Raw genomic sequence first — 21,240 nt, 5'->3', positions numbered from 1 at the left:
GCATGTTTTGTTGAAATCATTAATCTGCATTTTAAAGTTTCTGGATGGAGTCGGTGCAGTGATGACAGCTGGGAGCAGAGCTGCAGGCAGAGAGGAGGAGGTCACTAAATCTGTTCTGACTGCAGACCGAAAATAAACTCAATGACATTCAACTTGATTACTGAGTTCACACTTTCATGCAGTATTTACACTCTTTAAAAATGGTGTTCGGCTCAGTAAAGACGTGAAATATGAGCGCTGTGTGAAGTCTTTTCTGTTAATTTTGGATGTGATACATCTCTTAGTTTTACTTCCATAAAAAAGGGGGAAAAAGAGAAATATTATCAGTTTTTTCTTTGGTTTTCAGTTGAATTGATTTATTTTCAGTTGTGTTTCATTAAATTTTCACTTTTCATCAGATGTCAGACCTGATTCATGTCCAAGCTGAAGCAGCTTCAGCCAACATTACAGAACATTCAGTATAGTGAGGAGGTCAAAGGTCAGAAGTCACAGCTGTATACAAGAAAACAAATGAACACGACCAACTGCGTCTTTTCGAAATATATATTTTTTGCCCAAATTTGATCACTTTTATAATATTATAGCTGCTGAAATAAAATTCAACAGGACTCATTTCCCTTTTTTTCTGTTTTGTTTTGATTTAGAAAATTATCTTTTTTAAAAACGATTTTCTTTTTGCTTTTACTACATATAAAGAAATTTCATTTTCTTCCATCAGATTGGTTTTTATTAGAACTGTAGTGTGGTTTGTCTTTACTCTTATCAGGTTAATGTATTAACTACTTTTAGTTTTTTTTTTAAAAAACATGCTTTTGTTTCTATTTTAAATCAGTCTCTTTTCTTTTTTCAATGTATTATTTATTCAGTGGGCCTTCAGACAAAATGAGGCCTCATACTTACATTCTGAATTTCTCTTTTAATGCTGTTCTCTTTTTTCAAACTGGTCCCATCACTCCATGTTGCAAGACAATTTGACATTTTCTTTTTTAAAAACACATTTAATTACAAGTAAACTCTGTGTGCTCCACATGACAATGTGTTAGTCAACAAGTAACATGTACTGAAGAATATAGTAAATAAAATACAAGAGCATGTAATAACAAAAGACAAAAAAAAGTTGGTTTAAATACTTAAACTGTATTTCTTCACTGTTAATGTGTACTGTCCCCCACTGTGTGCAGCAGTATATTATCCTGCTGTTACTGCTCTGTTAGGGGTAATTGTACACTAATTACCGTGAAGTTGTAAACCCCTCCTGCTGCCAGCGGATTGGTCAGACCTCAGTGGACATCATCATCCTGACCCCGCCCCCCGCGGGTGTCCCAGGTATAAGAGTCTCCAGGTCAACAGCTGAGAGGACAGAACCGTTTGTGACAGGACTCTACATTCCCCCGAAAACACTGAAACTGCTTCACATCCGAGTTCCTGTCCTCCTGTTTGTTCCCTTCTTCTTCTTCTTCCTCTTCTTCCTCTTCTTCCTCTTCTTCTTCTCTCCTGTAGAAAGTTATAGTTTTTTTTGGCCTGAAGACGCTTCTGTCTCTTTCACTGGATTTTTCTCCTTTGGTGTGTTTGGGACTGAACCATGGAGCTGTCGGATATCTCTTTCCCCATCCCTGCCGCCGATGATTTCTATGATGACCCCTGCTTCAACACCAGCGACATGCACTTCTTCGAGGACCTGGACCCGCGGCTGGTCCATGTGGGCCTGCTGAAGCCGGACGACTCCTCCTCTTCAGCCTCACCCTCCCCTTCCTCCTCCTCTTCCTCCTCCCCGTCCTCCCTCCTGCACCTCCATCACCACGGCGAGGTGGAGGACGACGAGCACGTCCGCGCACCCAGCGGGCACCACCAGGCGGGCCGCTGCCTCCTCTGGGCCTGCAAGGCCTGCAAGAGGAAGACCACTAATGCGGACCGGCGGAAGGCGGCCACGATGCGGGAGCGCCGGCGACTCAGCAAGGTGAACGACGCCTTCGAGACCCTGAAGCGGTGCACGTCGGCCAACCCGAACCAGCGGCTGCCCAAAGTGGAGATCCTGCGCAACGCCATCAGCTACATCGAGTCCCTGCAGGCGCTGCTGCGAGGCGGGCAGGACGACGGCTTCTACCCGGTGCTGGAGCACTACAGCGGGGACTCTGACGCCTCCAGCCCCCGCTCCAACTGCTCCGACGGCATGGTGAGTTCAGGGACTGACAGGTGTTAAGAGGGGGGGTCAGTGGAGAAGAGTCTGTTTGAGCGCTCTGCGTTTTTCAATGTGTCCAGTTTCTCCAGTGCGTCTTTACGCACATTTATTTTTCACTTAACACTTCATTTGGTTTTGTTTGATGTGATCTTTACTTTTATGTCCACTCTTTGTTACCTTAGATGTGTTCTATGAAGTGTATTGATCTCTCGGTGATCACCGCAATTCAAACTTTGATTTTAACGATTTCCACGCGTCATTTATCCCATCAAGCTCCACTTCACCTGCGTAGCCCAGTTTAGTTATAGTTCTCACTTAAATCTCACTTTGTAATTATCTGTAATTTTGTGTCAGAAGGAAAAAAAAACAAGTAGTTCAAATGCAAGTTTATGTTTTTCTCAGTGAAGTCATCGATCCGCGCCAGATTTATTGCAACATATTAAACTAAAGGTCTGTTTGTCGTTAGATGTCATTACTGATCTCCGTGTTCATGTTTTAAGAAGATGGAGTTTAACGAATGTGATGAAACATATTCGCGTTGTTATTTTGTAATTATTTGATGATATGATCGTGTTTTTCGTTGATCAGCAGTAATTTAAACATTTCGGGAAAATTGTCCTAAAACAGTTAAATTTAGAATATAAAATCTAATCATTAATTATAATAATTAACTTGTATTCCCGTAAGACACGACCAGTAGTGTGGATTTATTTAAAATATGAATCTGGCCTTTTTCAGTTTTCTTAATTCTTTTCTGCACTTTCATGTTTTGTTTTGTTTTTAAATTTCAATTCATTTGATTTAGTATTAACATTTATATAAGATCATGACTTTCTGTGACTGATTTAGTGAGTAATGCAGAAATGTAATTGTTCCATGTTGTAAAATCTAATCTCTAAATTAATCGATTGTTTCTTTCTCTCTGCAGACGGACTTTAACGGCCCGACCTGTCACTCAAACAGAAGAGGAACTTATGACAGAAGCTCTTATTTCTCCGAGACTCCAAACGGTAAGAAACCTGAAAGCACTTAATAATAACCATAATATTAAGGCCAATTAGGCAACTAATTAGGATAATAAACGACTTTATTCACCCCTGGTAGTAAAACAGTTAGCAGGGAAAGACAAACAGAACAAGCAATAAAAGCAGGAGGTTAATGAGGCCAATAAAACAATAAAATAAATGTTAATTAAACTGCCTTCCGTCAATTATATAAAAAATAACAACATTTTAAGTAGCCTAATGTATATTATATGATATTATTGGCAAAATAATATTGTAGAAATTCAAATACTTTACTGAAAATATTATTTTATATACAGTAGGCTAAATCTAAGGTTTAGTTGTTTTTTTTAAAACATCCCGAGAAATACAGTTAAATCACATTTTGTATCTAACAGGAAAATAATACTTTTATAAACTTTTTGTCTTTTAACATTAAAGATGGAAGTAAAACATTAAAACTTTAGAACAATAATTGAATTATTAACTGATGTTTTGTCTCATGCAGGCGGTCTGAAGAGTGCCCGGAGCTCGGTGGTCTCCAGTCTGGACTGTCTGTCCAGCATCGTGGAGCGGATCTCCACCGACAACAGCAGCCTGCTGCCGGCCGCCGACGCCCCGGGGTCCCCCCCAGCAGATGTGGCCGGTGAGGCGCTGGCGGGGCCCGTCCAGATCCCCTCCCCGACCACCAGCCAGGACCCCAACGTGATCTATCAAGTCCTATAGACCTTCACACCTGGGACTTTACCATCCTGTCACACCGTCCAGTCGTACAACACAGATCCACACACAGTGAAAGTTATCGGGCTGAGTCTTCACAACCTGTGAAGTTTCATCAGAACCAAAGTCCACACCTGTTTTTATTAAGGCTCAAATATATGGAAGCTCATTCCTGCCAGGAAAAAAATCCAGTCTGAAAAATCATTCAACCTAACCTACTGGCCTTTTACCGAGCTCTCAACCGCATGGCATGGTCTTCATCAATGGATGGAGTTTGATATTTTATTGCAAATTTTATAGGTTTTATAGTTACTCTGTGTGCTGATGAAGACCTTGAGATACAATTGAAAACTCTGGAAATGTGCTACTTTGGGTTTGAGTTAAGTTTTATTTTAACCAAAAAGTTTATATATCTTAATCTTCATTCAGTCTTAATTCAAGATGTAAAGCGTATCAGTGACAAATAATTATTATTCTAAATATTAATTACTCGATGGAAAGTTTTTATGTCATGATGGAAATTTTTGAAAAATTTCCAGGATATATTTGTTGATCCCACAAAGGGAAATGGTTAAAAAGGGGAAACTGAAATACAAAAATCAGCAAGTAGTCAGTCAATGCTTAAATTTTGTTCTAGGAATGAAAAGTTGATTTTATAATTCCACAATGTCCTTAAATTTATGTTCCTGGCATGAATGACCTTCCAGAGTTCAACATATTTCCCGTTCCTGCTGTTAAAAATAAGTGGAGTCTATTTTAGATTTAGATAAAACCACTTGAATGCTGGGAAATGTAGTTCGTACAACATTTTTAACAGGTTTACTGATGAATAGAAATCAGTTCAGTTCTTGCTGTATTTTTATTTTGTTTTAAGTTATGAAAACATATTTTAAGGTTCAGCTGAGTCTTTCAGATGCATTCTTCTTCCTTTCTGTGTAAAGTCTATTTGATGAAGGACGGAGGCCAAAAAAAGAGATCCATTTACATTCCTCCACTTTCGTCCATCTGAAGTCGTAAAAGCCCCAGCTGTTCAATTCCCTCCGGAAAACAAACAACAGCAATAATCCTGTGATATGCAAAACGAACGATTTCTGCAGAGAAACCTGCAGTAATAAATAACAGAACCCAACCACTGACACAAGTACAACTGTGGGAGTATCGAAGTGACTTCAGACCTCCTTCCTGTCCAAGTCAAACTAAAAAAAAAGTTATTTCATTTGTCATCTTCATTCACTGCAGCGGAGGACCATTTTTCTGTTTCTGTACATATTATGTAAATAAGAGCTGATTTGTTCCAACTGAAAGTATTAATTATGTATTTAATGTTTCTATGTGCTTTTGTTTGTTGTGAAAATGTTAAACTTTATATTTATACATCTGAAAACTGAGTGACAGTCTAATGACAAATAAATGAACCTGCTTATTTATACAAAAACAATACGACTGGTTTTTAATTTCTGTATTCTATTTTTTAAGAACTTATTTCATGATTAACCTATTTAGGATAATTAAACATTTATTCAGGGTAATGCTAAAAGGAAACATTTACTATGTATATATTTATATAGATATAGTTTATTTTGGCTGAATATAATATTTAATAACTGTAGGCTTTATAAACTATTATTATTCTTTTAAAAATCAAATAATTCTTAAATTGCTTTTATGCAGCTACTTTTTGTATTTATATATTTTAATTGAATATATATTTTTTAATATTTATCATATTTGTTTAATATCTTGATTTTAAAAACAGCTGCACAAATGAAGTTTATGATGTCAATTTTGCATCTGCGTCACCAAGAAAACATTTTCATTTATATTGAGTGAAGTGATGATCGAAGAGGTGAATTTTAATATTATGATTATTATAATAATCGTCACAATAAGTCTGTACAAAACACAATTAGCTTTTAGATATTTTTCGTCCCAAAACACTGTGAATGTGAAAAAGCCAGATTTTTATTAGACAAAAAGCAGCTGAATAAATACAGAAGATTCAACCTGTGAACATGTTTGACGCTCTGGTCTCAAAGCGCAGCAGCGCCACCATGTGACTGCACAGAAGAACTGCAGGTACTTCTCATTAATCAAACTTTAATTCTCATGAAAGTCAAACCTTGAAAACACTATTGTTTCATGATATATTGACACGTAAGACAGACTTTCCTTATAGATCCAAAAATAAATAACTTATATTAAAAAGGAAATTCAACTGATTATTGAATTGATTCTAGAAATGACTCCTAATAAATATAACTTGTTGGATTGCCCCGTAGGAGTCGTTTAAAGTGAATTTAACATGCAGGAGTACACATAACATGCACTTGGTGAGTGTCTACCTGGCCACTGAATGAGGAGAACTGATACTGGGAGGAAAAATAAAGTATAAAGGTTAAATAAGCAAAGACGATCAACAATGAACGTTTAAAAAGGACAACAGACTTGGAAAAAAAAATTAATTAGTGTAGAACCAAAACTTCCATACATACTGTGCGTCACACGAGCTCCTTAATGTTGTGGATCATGTGTTCTGGCCTTCAGTCTCAACTCAACTGAAAACCTTTTGAGATTTTGGAGCGACGTGTTAATTGGAGCCCTGCATCAACAATGAGAAACCAAATGAGGTTTCTCATTCTTTATTTTTTTTTTTAGGAAGACGTTCATCCCTCAACAACACTTTAACTTTAACTGGCTTTTTGTTTTACGCGTGACTGAGGTTGAATAGTCTTTTTAGCTTCCGAAGGTTCCTAACCGAGTGAAATGACCTGGAGGTATCTAAGTGGCAGCCATGATGAGAGCTGGTCGAATTCTCTAAATGTTAATAAAAAGGTGTCAAAATGTCTGCCGAGGAAAACAGCACTGAAACTTCTAAACCGTTCTGTTGGTTTATACTTTAATTTATCATCCACATATGTATGTCAACAACTTGGTAAAGACCAATAAAATCAATGCACTCCTGAAATAAAACTCAGAAGGTGTGTTAGGTCGTGATCGGCAGTAAGACCGAGAGGTGGTGAAGGAGTGAAATGCGTTGGTTGCATTAAAACTCAAGAATAAACTAAAGAAAAAAAACAGCCCCAGAGTGACTCTTCATTTCAAAACCTTCTTTCTAAAATGTTTAACTCTTTAAAATTAAGTCATCAGAGCCACCAAACGGATATGATACCAATTCAATGTCCGGAGGTTTCTGTCACACTGAACTCTGCTGGGCTTTAAAGACCTGCACCCGCACACAGGTGCCCCACAATCAACAACCACACCTGATTCCAGTTCTCTCAATCGGGTGGTCATGATAATCAGAGCGAGAATATTTGGAAAGATTATTTGATTCAAGCCGCTAAAAGCACATCTTATAAAGAATATTATCTTACACTTATAAATCAGAGTTTTCTGTCTGAGATCTGGTGGATCTTCTGTACTAAACTCTTTAATTAGTTACTTGTTTCCAGAAGTATTTTTCCCAAAGACTCTTTCCTGACTTTAACAAGGACCCTAATGCAACATTTGTGCGTTTTAAAACTACAACTAATGCTACTGAACCCCTGAAAACTTTTCCCTGCACCGAATCATCCATTGATTCGGCAATATAAAAAATAAACGACACTGTTGAGAGCATGTGGCTGAAACAAAGACACTTTGTGGTAGTTGCAGAGCCTCCGTATCCTGCTGACTACATCTTTAAAAGTTCAATTCAACTCTGCAGCTCGAAAACAAAACAACTTTAAAATTACACGGCTAAAAACACTGAACTTTATTGATTTCTGAATAACAATGGAACTACAGGCAAGGCTTGAAGAGTCAAACTTTATTTACAAAAATACTGAGAACCAAACAGTGGAGGGCGAGGAAGCGTGATGGCGAACACGTTTTTATTCCTACTGAACAGCAGCTAAAGGCTCCTGGTTGCATGTATCAGGACGTGGGTTGATAACCGCAAAGAAAACCTCAGCGTTACTGGCTTCTTCTGAGCTACGACCTTCGCCACAGTGTGCGTTGTTTCATCAGGCGTGAGTCCGAGACGATTGCAGTTTGGTTTCTGAGCAGCGGCGGGGCGCGCCAATCTACTTTCTGCGGCGGGCGGCGGCTCCCTTCTTGCTGCTGTAATACGAAACACAAAAACATTGGGAAACACGTCAGAACGCTGGGATGTTTTTAACAATATTCATACTCTGAATTCTTCAGTTTTCTGTCTTATTGCATGTAACAGTTGTTTTTGTTTGTATATTTATCTGATCATCCGAAACCTTTAGGTAGCTAATGTAGCTAATGACTAGCAATTCCCTGAAATGTAAAAAGCGACTGGACTATGACAATGTTTTTCATTTAATGGAACAAAATATAGCTCACAAGGCGCAGAAGAATGGAGGGTTCTGATGTTTTGCTTTGTGATAAACTGATGCTGTTTATATTCAGAAATAATCAGAGACAACTTTGTGCAAACAACAACATAAAAACAGCCACTCTACCCTAAAACATCTTCTGTTTTGCATACGTAACAAGGGATTTCGTGCAACATGCAAAATGTTCGGCCTGCAACATCCCATCAGACGTCTCTGTTGACGCGTTGAAGTCCCCGTTGAGAACTCATGCAGCACTTACCTGCACAGACTGAACCATGACTGAGTAAAGGCTCTCTCACACACACAATGACGTAAAGGGCTCAGTATGATGAGAAGGACCCTGACCTTCACACTGGAAGAGGATGCACCGTTTCAAGACAGCTCTTTGTTAGGCTGCTACAACACAATTGTCTTTTTATAGATTCATCAATCTAAAAATCAGGTTGTTTCTTTTCATTCTTGGTGTGCGTTGCAACTATCATACATTACATAAATATGGGTTCATCCATCCTTTTCCGGAGAACACCAGGGAACACTCCTCACATACTGACGCTGGATGATACCTGTATGTTTACATTTATAATTAAATGTAATATCGGGTGTTAAAGTAGGAACATAAGGTAAATAACACGTAAAAACACGAATAAACACGGAGCCCACCAGTCATGTCGACAGTAGAAATCTGTACGCACAGATTGCTAAACCAAGCATTAAAATCTTTTGCTCGATTTAGAAAACCACAATGATTTTCTCTCTACTATATGAACATGGCAGGGCCTCCGTAAAGAAGGACGAAAGCAGCAGCTTGCTTCTTTGAATAAGATTGACGTTTTAGTCCAAAACGTTTTTCAGGTGAGTAAAATCAAACTGATGTCTAGAGAGGTTAAAGACGGATTTAGCTGTAAACAATTGAATTTAGTAACGCCAAGTTTTCTACGTTAGCTAGTTAGCCTAGCTGACTTTCTTTGATCAGTCTAACCATGTTAGTTCATCGAGTCCTGATGACAAACTGCTGCTGCCGTGTGTCTTTGGATAAAACACGTGACACAACATGTATGACCTGTGAGGTGGACAGAGGCCGGTCCTCTACCTCGATGCGGACTTCCAGACAGTTTTCCAGACAGGCCGGTGTCAGGCCTGGACTTGGGCCTGAACACTCACTGGTGATGTTAGTGAGGATTTGGTGTGTTTATGGCTTTTCTGGCTCAACAAAAAATGACTCTGAATCTGAATAAAAGGGTCCTCATCCTGAGATTTAGGAATGGAAATGCCAAAAGTTCAGATTTTAGGCTGAAGCTGTAACTTCTCCATCATGAAAATCACTGCCTTCCAACTTGTGTTAAAGGAAAAACATTGAACTGATCTGTTTCGTCTCTTGTTTCTAAGCTACTGTTTTCTGCCATAAACTGACATAAACTGTCCTGAATGGTCATGACAGTTATGTCTGTCTAAGGGAAGGGTTCACGCAGAGAGCAGTTCACAACGTTGACAGTACTTACTGCTTCTGCAACTCATCAATGCGGTTCCTGTACGTGAGCACCTGAAAAACGACACAGCAGCAGCTTTAACACACACCAAAGACACATTTACCTCCGAGGAGAAGGACCTCCCTCTGATCTCCTTGACAGGCTCCGTGGGCTGAAAGCTGCAGACTGAGGCATCATGGGAAACCAAGACGGGCTCACGCATATGATCAGTTTTTCCTTTGTATTCACTTTTATATTAATATGAACTAGAACTTCTGTTTCTGTAATGATGATGCGTCCTGAAAGAGACACTATTATATTTTGAATTCTATTATTGCTCAACTCTGAGACGTATGTTGATCCTCCGATACAGAAGAAACCACAGAAGAAGAAACACTTCCTGTAAATTTCCGATCAAACACTTGTTGATTGTAATAATCTGATCATTGTTGCGTTAAAATACCCGTTTTGATTTCCCGAAAAAAAACGTGGAGAGTTTAGAGACACTCGGCTTCAGCTCGGCTCTGAAACCTCAACAGGCTCCGACTTACCTGTTCGACCGCTCGCTCGCACACCTGACCGAAGCTCTGTGGTGCCAAAACTGACATCCAGACCGGGACAGGATGTGGAGCCGCTCAGTCACACAACACCACCTTTACATCCACTTTACATAATCCTATCTGTTTAAAACTGAAGAGGTTGACTCCAAAATAACATCGCCAATTAAATGATCACGTCCGCATGAAACCATTAGACCTTTGGAAAGAATGGAAGGTAACTAAACTGTCTCATATCAAATATCCGACGAGGATGCAGTGTTCAAGTTTGTTTAACTTATAGCAGCTCAGAGTTTCTCACAGTTATTTTTTTTTAAAGCATTAAGAAAATTATGATCCTGAGAAAATGGAGTCAAGATAACTGACTCATATTTGGTTTTAACCTTGTTGAGCCTGATTCATGTAAAATCACTTAAATCCAAAAATGAAAGCTGTGGTGGAATTTAACTCTCTGATTAACGTCACAGCTGAATCCTCAACGTGTCCATACTGGATGTTCAGTAAACAGACGTCACTTTTGGAAACCAACTCTTCAGTTCTCTCTTTTCTTTTTTCTTTTTTTGTGGTGTGTCGTCTCCTCTCTCGGCCAGCGGGGGGCGCTCTGCTTCTCTGACCTCGCTTCATGCTAACATGCAGCTAGCTTAAAGCCAGCAGGCAAAACACCCTGCTCAGCTCTACTTACAATTTACTGAGCTCCTCAACTCTCTTACGCAGGGTTGTAACCTGGAGAAGGAATCAAAGAGCACAACGAGGGTTCAAACCCGGAGGTTCGCTCAGCTGGATGGTCACCTCAGGACACCAGCGTCATCAATATCAACAACAACAACAACAACAACAACATGCAGCTGGTACAGTTTGAGAAAAGTGTGAATTTGTGGTTTGATAATGTAATTTCTGGTAAAAACAATTAAATGTTTTAAAAGTTTTAAATGTGTAAATCAGAAATCAGAGAGTACGTACCGTGGACAAATATGTTGACTGCGATGTGTATTTAAGGTAATTTAAGACACATTGTTTTATATATTTATAGAAATATAAAACAATGTAAAATGTTTTTATACAAAACCGTGTCTAAAAATGTTCAAATGTTAAATGTTGTCAAAACACAAGCATTCATTTTATATTAGTATATTTATATTAATATCAAGTTTTCAATACTTGGCAACAGAAATGATGCGTGAACACATTTCATCTTGTATCATTCTTCATAAAATCTGGATCTGATTTATTTAGTTTGATGACCTTTGTGGTTAAATAATAAGTTAATTGACTAATTTATTAGTTAACCGCTATAACTCACAACTCCCCCTTAATTTTGTGCTTTAATAAAAATAACTTATATCCAGTAAGTCAAGCCAAAATGACTCAAAAATTCAAAAGTCAAAACAGTAATCAGTAATCATACAGTCTACGGCGGATTTACTGAAGAATTCAAAAAATCCCAACATCAAAAATAGTGAAATATCAAAACTTGCTGCTGCTCCTGTTTTCATGCTGACATCATGTTTCACTAAATATCTGAAATGGGGAAGTTAAAAGTGCAAGACCATAAAAACAGCTCATCAGCAGTGCAGTCGAACCTGTTATTGAAATCAATCAGAATAATAATATTAATGATAAGAAAAGGTTTGTAGTTCTGTTTGTTTTTAAACAAGACGAAGATATTTTTACTTGTCGTCCTTGAGTTTCTCAACCTTTTCTAAACCATAATTCTGTTTTTACGTCCCAAAAATTCCCCTGAAGTTGCATCTTATTTTAACAACATATATATATATATAAACAAATAAACAAAGAATAACAAACAGTAATGGGATTATTGATCATTGGTTGTGAGTCGTGGACATCGTGGACGAAGTCTCACCTCGTACTTCTGCCTCTTCAGTCTCTCCATGTGGTCGAACTTCTCAGACTCCAGCTGGGTCATCCATTCATGGAGCTCATTGATCTTATCCCTGCAGGAAAGACAAGAACACACACACACGAGTTAAAAATTAAAAAAAGTCCCTTCAAACACGACGACCGACGGTTTTAAGAGCCGAGAAAGTTTGAATATTTCATCGTTTTGTGTCCTGTGATGTTTTTTATTTGTCTTCTTTCACCCTGAGAAGAAAGAAATGTGAGAAACGTTGAGAGTGTCGAGTCGTACTTCAGCTTGTCTTCGTTCAGATGGTCGATGTTCAGCTGCTTGCGCCTGGCGGCCAGGATCTTCTTCTTCTTCTCTCTCTCAGTCTCTTTCTTTCCTCCTCTCTTCTGGTCGGCCTGTTCGGTGCGGATGTAAAGACGCAGGTTAACAGATATCCAGCAGTATTTACATATTTTACTTAAATAAAAATAGCAATACCACAATTTAAAAATACTCTGTTACAACTAAATTCCAAACTGAGTAAGTAAGTACATAAGTACTATCAGCAAAAATTACGTAAAGTATAAAAGTAAAAGTACTCATTACACATCAAAATGTGCTCTGGCAGATAAAGATAAATGTAGTGGAGTACAAAACAGAATATTTACCTCTGAAATGTAGTAGAATCGAAGTACAAAGTAGCATTAAATTGAAATAAAGTACCTTAGAATTGTAAGTCAAGTTACTTTACACCACTGCTATCCAGATAACAAGATCCCACTGCTGTAGACAGGTGTGTGTACTGACCCTCTGCAGGTGGCTGCTGTAGCTGGAGCCCATGTTGGACAGGGCCGACTTCTTCTTGGCCTCATCATCTGCCTTCTTCTTGGCGTCGGACTCCTCCCTCTGCCGCCTCTCATCCTGTTTCACACAAACCAATCAGAGTGAGACCTCGGCGTCAGATCCACCAGTCACTCTCACACGGGAGCATTAGTACAAATAAAATAGAGGATGTAGCATTTTCATTAAATGATACCTTAAAATTACAATTACGTGACGTATTAATGAGAAATATGAGAATAAAAAGATTGAAACCATGAATTGCAGTGAATATTCAGGGTGTACAAATGCATAGAAGAGAGCAGATACAGAAATTATATATATATATATATATATATATATATATATATATATATATATATATATATAAAAATCACTGAATCTTAAAACTGCAGCTATAGAGATTTTTACATGATATTTTTAAATTAAGATGACATGTTCTCTCTGCACAAAGTGAAATCACGTTCTTAGTTCCTGAACAGTGAGAAATAAAATGAAGTATCTGATCCTGACGACCTGAAATAAGGAATAAAGATGAAACCACGAACCTCACGTCTGGCCTGGCGCTCCTTCTCCTTCTCAGCGCGGACCCTCTGCTGCTCGGCCCTCTCGGCACGACGCTTCTCCTGCAGGACGGCGGGAAACGCAGCGTCACACACACTTTGTTCCCCACAGCTTAACACGATTTAACGCACCACAGACACCAGATGAGAAAAGACCAGTCTCATGTTTCTACGGTAAATATGAAGCTACAGCCAGCAGCTGGATAACTTAGCTTAGCTTAGCATAGTCTCTACCAACTCCTGAGGGAAATATCTGGCTCTTTCGCTGCTAAATGCTCCACTTTGTTCACCAGCTCGTCTCCGTGTCTGTCTGCCTTTCACATTGTTATTTTATACATTGTTAGCATAGAATATCAGTCATAGCCACTTTAAGGGACACGCCGCTAAAATAAACTTTAAGTTAAAGTGGTTAATCGACTGGTTTCCAACCTTACTTTTACTTTTCACATTGTTTAATTTAAAGGAAACGTTTCTATTCCTTTAATCATCTTGTGATCCCTCAGATTTATTTATTCATTTCATTAATGTAGACAGAATGATGAGCATAAAGTAAGTGACATTTAGTGCTTTGTTTGGTCTCCTGAGGATCAAGGATCTGTAGGAAAAGCTTATAGGGGTTTTTCTCCCTCAGTGTGAAGTGGTTGTCTCTGGCCGAACACTCACAATCCTGTCCTTGAGAGCGATCAGCTCCTCCTCCTCCTTCTTCCTGCACTCAAAGTGAGCGTCGATCAGGCCCTGCAGCTCGACCAGGTCCTTGTTCTGACGTTTCTTCTGGATGTCCTGCAGGGCAGAAGTACAGAAAACAAACACTCAGCCAAACAGAAACACGCGACGTCAACAGAAATCCTTCACGTCGTCACTTCGGGTCCGCTTACATCAAAGTCCACTTTCTCACCATCGGGGATCTTGGGAGCGCTGGGCCTACGAGAGAGTGTTTTGGTCTTAAGTGCTCTGGCGCTGATTATAATGTTGATGTTTTTTTATGCTTTTTCTTTTCTTTTCAGCCACATGGCTCTGATCAAAAAGTCTACAGAAATCATTTGACCTCAGATTACATGAGAAGGAGACTTACTTGAACTTTGGCTTCTCCTCTGCAGGTTAGGAAATGAAGAGGGGACAAGTACATGTCATCGGGTTAGAAACAAAGCAGATTATTTCATTTCTCTCAGGCATTACATGGATTAAACTGCATGGTTTTGACACATTACATTAAATGTTTAAAAAGTGAAATTGTAGCCTTGATAATCAGTGTTTAACTTAGGGTTAGTACAACAGATAAATACTGTAAGAGCGAACAAATGAAAGCCTCACATATTACAGAAGTAAAAAACAGTTTTAAATTATGAAGTTTTGTGAATATCAGAGAACCATCTTGCTGTGAGTTCACTTACAGTAAATCTGAATTGTTTACACAGTGTTGTATTATTACAAAAATGAACATCAGTTTTCTTATAAAGCCTCAGTGTTTTGTCTAAAAAGTTGCTTAAAATAGTTTTTTAGATGTGCCACAATATTTGTCAAGTTCTTTTTGGCTTGACCCCAAAAATCTTTTTTTACACAAGCAAGACAAAGTCACTTTCCCCATTTCTTTCTCTTCTTTAAACCCAGATTCTGGCGGCTCCATGCCATGCAGATGACGGGTGACATAGCAAGAGTGTAACGGTGGGGTGGCTGCGCGGTGAAGCGCGTGTTAGCATTTCATATTCTTTCACCCTTTTTCTCCGCTCGCAGTTATAATTTTTCTCCACTAAGCGTTTTGAAAATCGTGTGTTTCTTTCAGAGTTTGGATTTCAAACTCTCAGTGCCAATTGGGCAGCGTTCCTGGATTTTGACACACAGATACGAATTTTGTGAACAGCAGACTTTCCCCCGAGTACAGACGTCAGACCCGGACACTGTGGTCCTCCCAAAACCAGAATGACAGACTTCAGATTCGTCAGAAGTTTTTAAATCAACATACCTTCCTCTTCAACGGCCTCTGCATGCAGCAAGCATCCAAAACAGAAGCAGAACAGACAACAGCGTTAGCAGGCGCACCGAGAGCAGCAAACTGTACATCCAGTCAGCTAAACACAGTGAAACTACCAAACTATGGCAGACAGTCAATCTGCTGCAGCTTCAGCATCTCTAGTAACTCACTCAGAGATAAAGAGCAATTTTGAATTTCCGTAAATTCTCAAATAATAGCAGAGTCTCAAATATTAACGGCCAGCACAAACAAATAAAGGCTAGTGGCTACAGGCGGGGTAAAAACATTTGAGGGAATACAGTAACAATTCATGTAATATCACTGTGTTGCTTTGTCATGTTAGCAAAGTGTTAGTAAACACAGGGAGGCTGCTCATTAAAATATGAAGTTTTAAAATAAAAGCCTGCCTTTAACATAAGACTGTTTCAAATGAAGGCCAGTATTTGAGAATTTACGATCGGCTAAATAAAGTCTTAGTTTGTAGAAGCCAGTTTCACCTTCAAGCAGCTCAACAAAGTGCGACCCCTTAACATTTAACCCTGCATTCACATGCCATTGGGCATTTCAGAAATATCAAAGTAAAATGTGGAAGTTGGAAAGTCAGGGCAGATTTTGGTGGACTTGTATGATTCAACATGGCAGAAAATTACAGTTTGTTTAAAAATAGCTTCATTTAGGATTGAGTTTGGCAATAAATCATTAATCATAAATCATCAATTTAATGGCATTAAAGTTTCTTTTTGAATTTCATTTTCCAACAAAATAGCACGTGAATGCTTGGAGGACTTTCCAGCCAGCAAGATATAATCTGTATTTAATCTGATGTTTACTTTCATCAGATATCAAAATATTGAAAAAGCAGCCCTGTACGCCAAATACAAGTACTTAGAGTACATGGGGCATGGTAGTATAAGTAGTGTTAGACTGATAAAAGAGGCCAATATTAGTCTTTTTTTGGAATTTAAGCCCTCAGATAATCTCTTTATAAAATATTGTTTACAGTAGTACAACCCACCAAGTTGTAGATGCCAATTTACCTCAGAGTTTTTACAGAAATCCCCCTAAAAACATGTCAGGAAGAATGTTTGATGAATGAGTGTGGGGCAGGACTTTTTTTTATCAGCCTAAAATATGAGCAGTGCAAATAATATTGGCATTTAAATATTAGTCATACAGTAACTGTAAAATGCTTTTGGTAAGATTATCTTAACACATCCACATACAGTGGATTGCTATATATATATATATATATATATATACATACATACATATATATATATGTATATGTATATATAAATATAAATATAAATATAAATATAAATATACATACATATATATGTATAAAAAGTCTTCACATTCCCAACTCGTCTTTCACTTTGTTCAGAGGTGAAAGGAAGGCAGCGTTAGCATTAGCAGACATGATGAACATGTGTGCGGATCAGGATTAGTGGGGTCTGGCTGGCTGGCTGTAGCCCGTGGAGTGCACCTGTTGCCTGGCAAAGGATGATAGAATACCCCCTTCCCCCCTCCATGCCACATACCTTCAAGCTCAGGCTCAGGCTCAGGCTCTGGTTCTGGTTCTGGCTCTGGTTCTACCACTGGTTCTGGTTCTGGCTCTGGCTCTGGTTCTGGCTCTGGCTCAGGGGCCGCCTCAGGAGCCACTTCTACTTCCTCTACTACCTCCTCTTCTACAGCTACACAACATGCAGCGAGTCACCATGGGAGAGGAAGGGCGGCGAGAGGGTTAATGGAAGCGGGAGAAAGGGAAAAGGGAAAGAGGTGGTCGCGGTGAGTAGATGAAAGGGGAAATGTGAGATATGAGGAGGATCATGGCGGGGCAGTTTAGGGAAACTGCCACCGGATGGTGCTAAAGCGTGAGACAGCAAGCAGTTACAGGAGGGAAAAGGTCAGTCATTGATGGTCAGTCATTGATGGATGAAATGTGTTTGATTCCTGAAAATACCTGCACTGCAACTCGATGAGGTCGGAGACAAAAAGAGACAAAGTCTATCCTGACGCAATCTACTGTTTATGAAACCTGTGTCTTTTCATTTATCTCAGATAGCGTTAGTGTTAACCAGCATGCCACAAAAAGTACATGTGGAAGTAAGAACACACGTTTTCAAAAGTGACCGACAAATTAGTATCAATGACATGAGACTTATCATCCGGTCTTACCATCGTATTCTTCACGTCCGTCCGAGAAAGAAAGGAGCAGAAGAACATTATCAAAAGATCCCGTTTGTACCCATTTTTGACAGAATTTCAGACAAAATGTGGGTACACTGGGGATCCATGCTAAGCATACACAACACAGTCCTCCTGAGCTGATCAGAGCTCGCAGGCGGGACTTCAAAGTGGCATCAAACGAAACACAAATGTCACTGTTCCTGTTATCTGAAAGAGTGTTCAGCTCAGGAGGACTGTTCAGTTGCAGATGGTCATGCAGAGCTGCAGGACTTGTTGCCAACAGGTCAGTGTGGGCTTGCGCCATTTAGATTTTAATAAATTTTGATTTTGATTTCGCACAGAATATTTGACACTGTCCAGATGTCAGCAATGGTGCCTGCAGCCATGTTACAGCGGGAAGATAATATGTGTGCAGACTTTCTTAAAAGAGAGAGCATTGTTGCACAACTTGAATCTGGAGGAGTCAAGCCAAACCTGCAAACGTACGAATTTGTCCAGTGCTAATAACTCTCTACAGGGGATGGAAAATCAGTTAGGCAAGATTCAGAAATAATACTGGGATTTAGCATGGAGCTCCGGACTGTACCTGGACCTAATTTTGGGGGATGTCATTTTTTTAAACGGGGGAAAATGGTGCTACTTACCCTCGACCTGATCACTGCAAGACAGAAAGAAAAGAAATTCTGGTTTAGAGTTCAAGTTAATCATCAAAATGTTGCGTTAAAATTCATGCCCGACCAATGAGACAGCAGTTTGACAAAATAATCTTGATTTAAGATTATTTTGTCAAACTACTCACCAAATGGATCAACGTTTTCAATTTGTGAATGAAAATGTGAATTCACTTACACTTCCTCAGTGTCAGACATGGTGACAGTGGACTTTGCAACCTGGAGGCAAGAGAGAAGAGAGGAACTTAAAGTCTGTCTGCAAAGAGCGACTGAACGTCCTGCGTTATTTATACCTCAGGATTAAGTTGCAGATGTCTTAAATAGCTGCTGCCGGCCCCACCCTGACTCCCAAACCCCACCTGCTTTCCTGCACATATTTCACCAACACCCCTAAAAATTATTTAATGTAGATTCATTTCGAAAGGTTTAGTCCCTCATCGTTTGAAATGTGTTTTTCACACGGATCTCGTATTTGAAACATTCCCATAATTTGTGAGATCCAAACATCTTCGGTTTATAATTAGTGTTAGACTTTGGACTGAAATTTGAGCCTCAGTCCTGAATCTGCTTCTCTGATGATAAGTGAGAAGGGAGCCAAACATAGATTTATGCCAATGGTCTGTTTTCAACTGCTGAGAGAAGAGATTAATGATGTAGTTGGAAGAAGGAAAAAAAAGAATCCTCCTGGGGTCGTGGTAAAGGTCAACCTCCTGCTCTCCCCCATCACTCTGCATCCATTTGGCATCAGGGGTGTTAAAGACTTTTTATCTTTAGAAACAGCTTCAGCTCTTAACAGCTTCTAGCAAATTCTGTCACATCTGAAATCATTCTCAGCATACGATCCTGTTGGAATTAAGTTGTAAAATTCCAGACTGGATGAAGTGTCTGATCAAAACCCTGCAATGATAAACACACATGACCTGAATGTATTCATAATTTAATCTATCAGTGATTAGATGTTGGATTATTTGCACATTAGCCTCATTAGCATGAAGCCACCATGAAGGCGTCCCGACATCACAACTATTTCCAACAGACAGCTGCACGGGTCCCCGATCCGGTTTCAGTGGACCCTATGTTGAAGATTGGGTTCCTTCCCCTGGACCACCACCCATAATTCCACCTTCATCTCCTTATCTGGCCGTCTCCCTCTCACATGGTTCCTTCAATCATCTTCCTGAGGCTCCCTGCTGACTGAGGCCACTTTGCTCAAGAATTAAAATAAACCCTGAGAGGGAGCCGTGAAGGTTAAAGGTCTAATGCCTGGCTTCCTTCTATTCGTTCTGTGAATGTCAGAAATTCCAAACAAATTTGTTTTCAAAGTCTTTACACCATGATGTGATATTGGTAGTCAGGATAAAATACTCCAAATTTAGATGATTCCTTTACATCCAGTCTGGAGGTTCTTGGCTCCTGTTCAAGATGTTAAAGTGTTTATCCTCAAGCTATGTGTGTTTTAATGTACACACATGCCACACCCATTTACAGCTTCACTAATGGATATCAACAACAAAATGAAACTTATAAACCAAGAAAACCTGCAATCCAAACATAAGTTACAGCAATGTCCCTGAATTAAAATATCAAAAATAACAACACCATTCATCGCCGCTGATGTTACATAACTCATTAGTATCATCTTCTGCCTCCTGAAGCGGAAAGCTGCTTCAAAGGCTTTAAGCCATCTGTAAATCCCTCAGGTATGAAACTCCACTGGGTCACTGGACTCCGACCAAACCGGCACAAAAACAACAACAAACTCAACAGCAGTTGTCCTGCAAGAACTTCCGGACTTTTAAACTAAGGTTTCACATTTTAAACTCAGCTGAAGGTTTTAGGTGGTGATAAACTCCAAAACATTATCACATTTCTCCGCTCACTTTGGAGATGCAAGATGTCAAAAACCACTGCTTATCAGCTTCTCAGGTGCACAGCTGCAATCAAACACCAACACAAACTAGATTTCATTGCCCCTGAGCTCAAACACAAAAGCATCACACTCTCTGTTATTCAATAGGAGTGATCCCCAGTGATCCACTATCTGTCCATTATTTGAACGCAACCACTCCTGTCTCACCCCTGACCTCAGCAGCAGCCTCGCCTCGTCATGGCAGTGATTTTAAGACATGTGGACACAGCTGTCTTCAGTTTGGGTGATGTTTGGGGACATTGCACTTGAGCTTCCTCGCTACCAGTCACACTCTCACTCTCTCCCCTCTTCCTTACCTCAGAAAAGCTGAAAGAAGCGAGCTCCCTGCTGGCCGAGACAGGCTGTAAGGTTCTGCAAACTTACCGCGCTGATTATGTCCTTCTGTTATAGTGACACACGATCCGCTCAGCCTCCCCATTGGCCGAGGAGCCGGCCTGGAGGCGAGGCCGGGCCTGTGGTGGGGCAGGGTCCACAGCTTCGATCCCCCCCTCCCACCGCTGGCACTCAATAAGGAGATGGAAGGGTTGAGTGCTAAGGAGGGAGGCTCAAGTTTGGAGAAGGGGGCAGCCAAGACGCCCTAGGTTGCTATTCTGGGGCAGCTGCATTAGGCAAGCAAATTTAATCTGAGAGTGAGAAGAGAGCTGGACGTCAGGGAAGTGAGGCAGGTGGTGTTCCTGAACCTCTTAAAGAAGTCTGAGACACATAAACATAATGTACAGCATGGTCACAACAGGACAAGAACCTCAATAATTTGTCTGTCCAAGCTGTAAATCCTACATGTTGATCCATCTTTTGCTTGGGGTCTTGTTTTCAATGACTTCCTGGTCAACCAGAAGGTAAAAAGTAGTGCCCCCATAAATCACTGGATATACCTCAGACAGTTTTACTCCATGCAGGATCTAAAAACATTCAAAAACAGGATTGGTGACTACTGAGATACTACACAAAGTTTGATTTAAGTCAAG

General features: G+C 39.7%; 2 protein-coding genes across 4 annotated transcripts; one reads left to right on the top strand and one right to left on the bottom strand.

The window, feature by feature from the left end:
- The first annotated feature begins 1,324 nt into the window (after window positions 1-1,324).
- Window positions 1,325-3,909, top strand: LOC139286131 (myoblast determination protein 1 homolog). The gene is made up of 4 exons (XM_070906828.1): window positions 1,325-1,439; window positions 1,511-2,173; window positions 3,108-3,189; window positions 3,692-3,909. The coding sequence occupies exons 2-4, from the start codon at window positions 1,583-1,585 to the stop codon at window positions 3,907-3,909; spliced, it is 891 nt and encodes a 296-aa protein (XP_070762929.1). The 5' UTR covers window positions 1,325-1,439; window positions 1,511-1,582.
- Window positions 3,910-7,758: 3,849 nt separating this feature from the next.
- tnnt3a (troponin T type 3a (skeletal, fast)) lies at window positions 7,759-20,628 on the bottom strand. 3 transcript variants are annotated; one of them, XM_070907903.1, is made up of 15 exons: window positions 20,572-20,628; window positions 18,524-18,564; window positions 18,319-18,332; window positions 17,663-17,671; window positions 17,026-17,178; window positions 15,476-15,493; window positions 14,588-14,606; window positions 14,391-14,436; window positions 14,179-14,295; window positions 13,501-13,578; window positions 12,920-13,033; window positions 12,416-12,528; window positions 12,131-12,221; window positions 10,952-10,992; window positions 7,759-8,004 (listed from the first exon to the last, which is right to left on the bottom strand). In XM_070907903.1, exons 2-15 carry the CDS (start codon window positions 18,541-18,543, stop codon window positions 7,968-7,970), a joined length of 870 nt encoding a protein of 289 aa, XP_070764004.1. In that variant the 5' UTR covers window positions 18,544-18,564; window positions 20,572-20,628; the 3' UTR covers window positions 7,759-7,967. The 3 variants fall into 3 exon arrangements, with proteins under 3 accessions (XP_070764004.1, XP_070764005.1, XP_070764003.1); XM_070907904.1 differs by lacking the exon at window positions 17,663-17,671; XM_070907902.1 differs by lacking the exons at window positions 15,476-15,493; window positions 17,663-17,671.
- Between the last annotated feature and the right edge of the window lie 612 nt (window positions 20,629-21,240).

The sequence above is a fragment of the Enoplosus armatus genome, chromosome 6 (genome assembly GCF_043641665.1).
Source record: "Enoplosus armatus isolate fEnoArm2 chromosome 6, fEnoArm2.hap1, whole genome shotgun sequence".
Lineage (NCBI taxonomy): Eukaryota > Metazoa > Chordata > Actinopteri > Centrarchiformes > Enoplosidae > Enoplosus > Enoplosus armatus.
This window is presented reverse-complemented; position numbering and strand designations above follow the sequence as displayed.

Excerpts from the sequence above, each read along its gene's own strand:
- LOC139286131 (XM_070906828.1), top strand. The coding sequence starts at position 1,583 with ATGGAGCTGTCGGATATCTCTTTCCCCATCCCTGCCGCCGATGATTTC. Across the intron at positions 2,174-3,107 it reads CCAACTGCTCCGACGGCATG|ACGGACTTTAACGGCCCGAC; the intron begins GTGAGTTCAGGG and ends TTCTCTCTGCAG. Across the intron at positions 3,190-3,691 it reads TTTCTCCGAGACTCCAAACG|GCGGTCTGAAGAGTGCCCGG; the intron begins GTAAGAAACCTG and ends TGTCTCATGCAG.
- tnnt3a (XM_070907903.1), bottom strand. The coding sequence starts at position 18,543 with ATGTCTGACACTGAGGAAGT. Across the intron at positions 13,579-14,178 it reads TCGCTCTCAAGGACAGGATT|GAGAAGCGTCGTGCCGAGAG; the intron begins GTGAGTGTTCGG and ends GCCGTCCTGCAG. Across the intron at positions 12,529-12,919 it reads ACAGCAGCCACCTGCAGAGG|GCCGACCAGAAGAGAGGAGG; the intron begins GTCAGTACACAC and ends CGCACCGAACAG.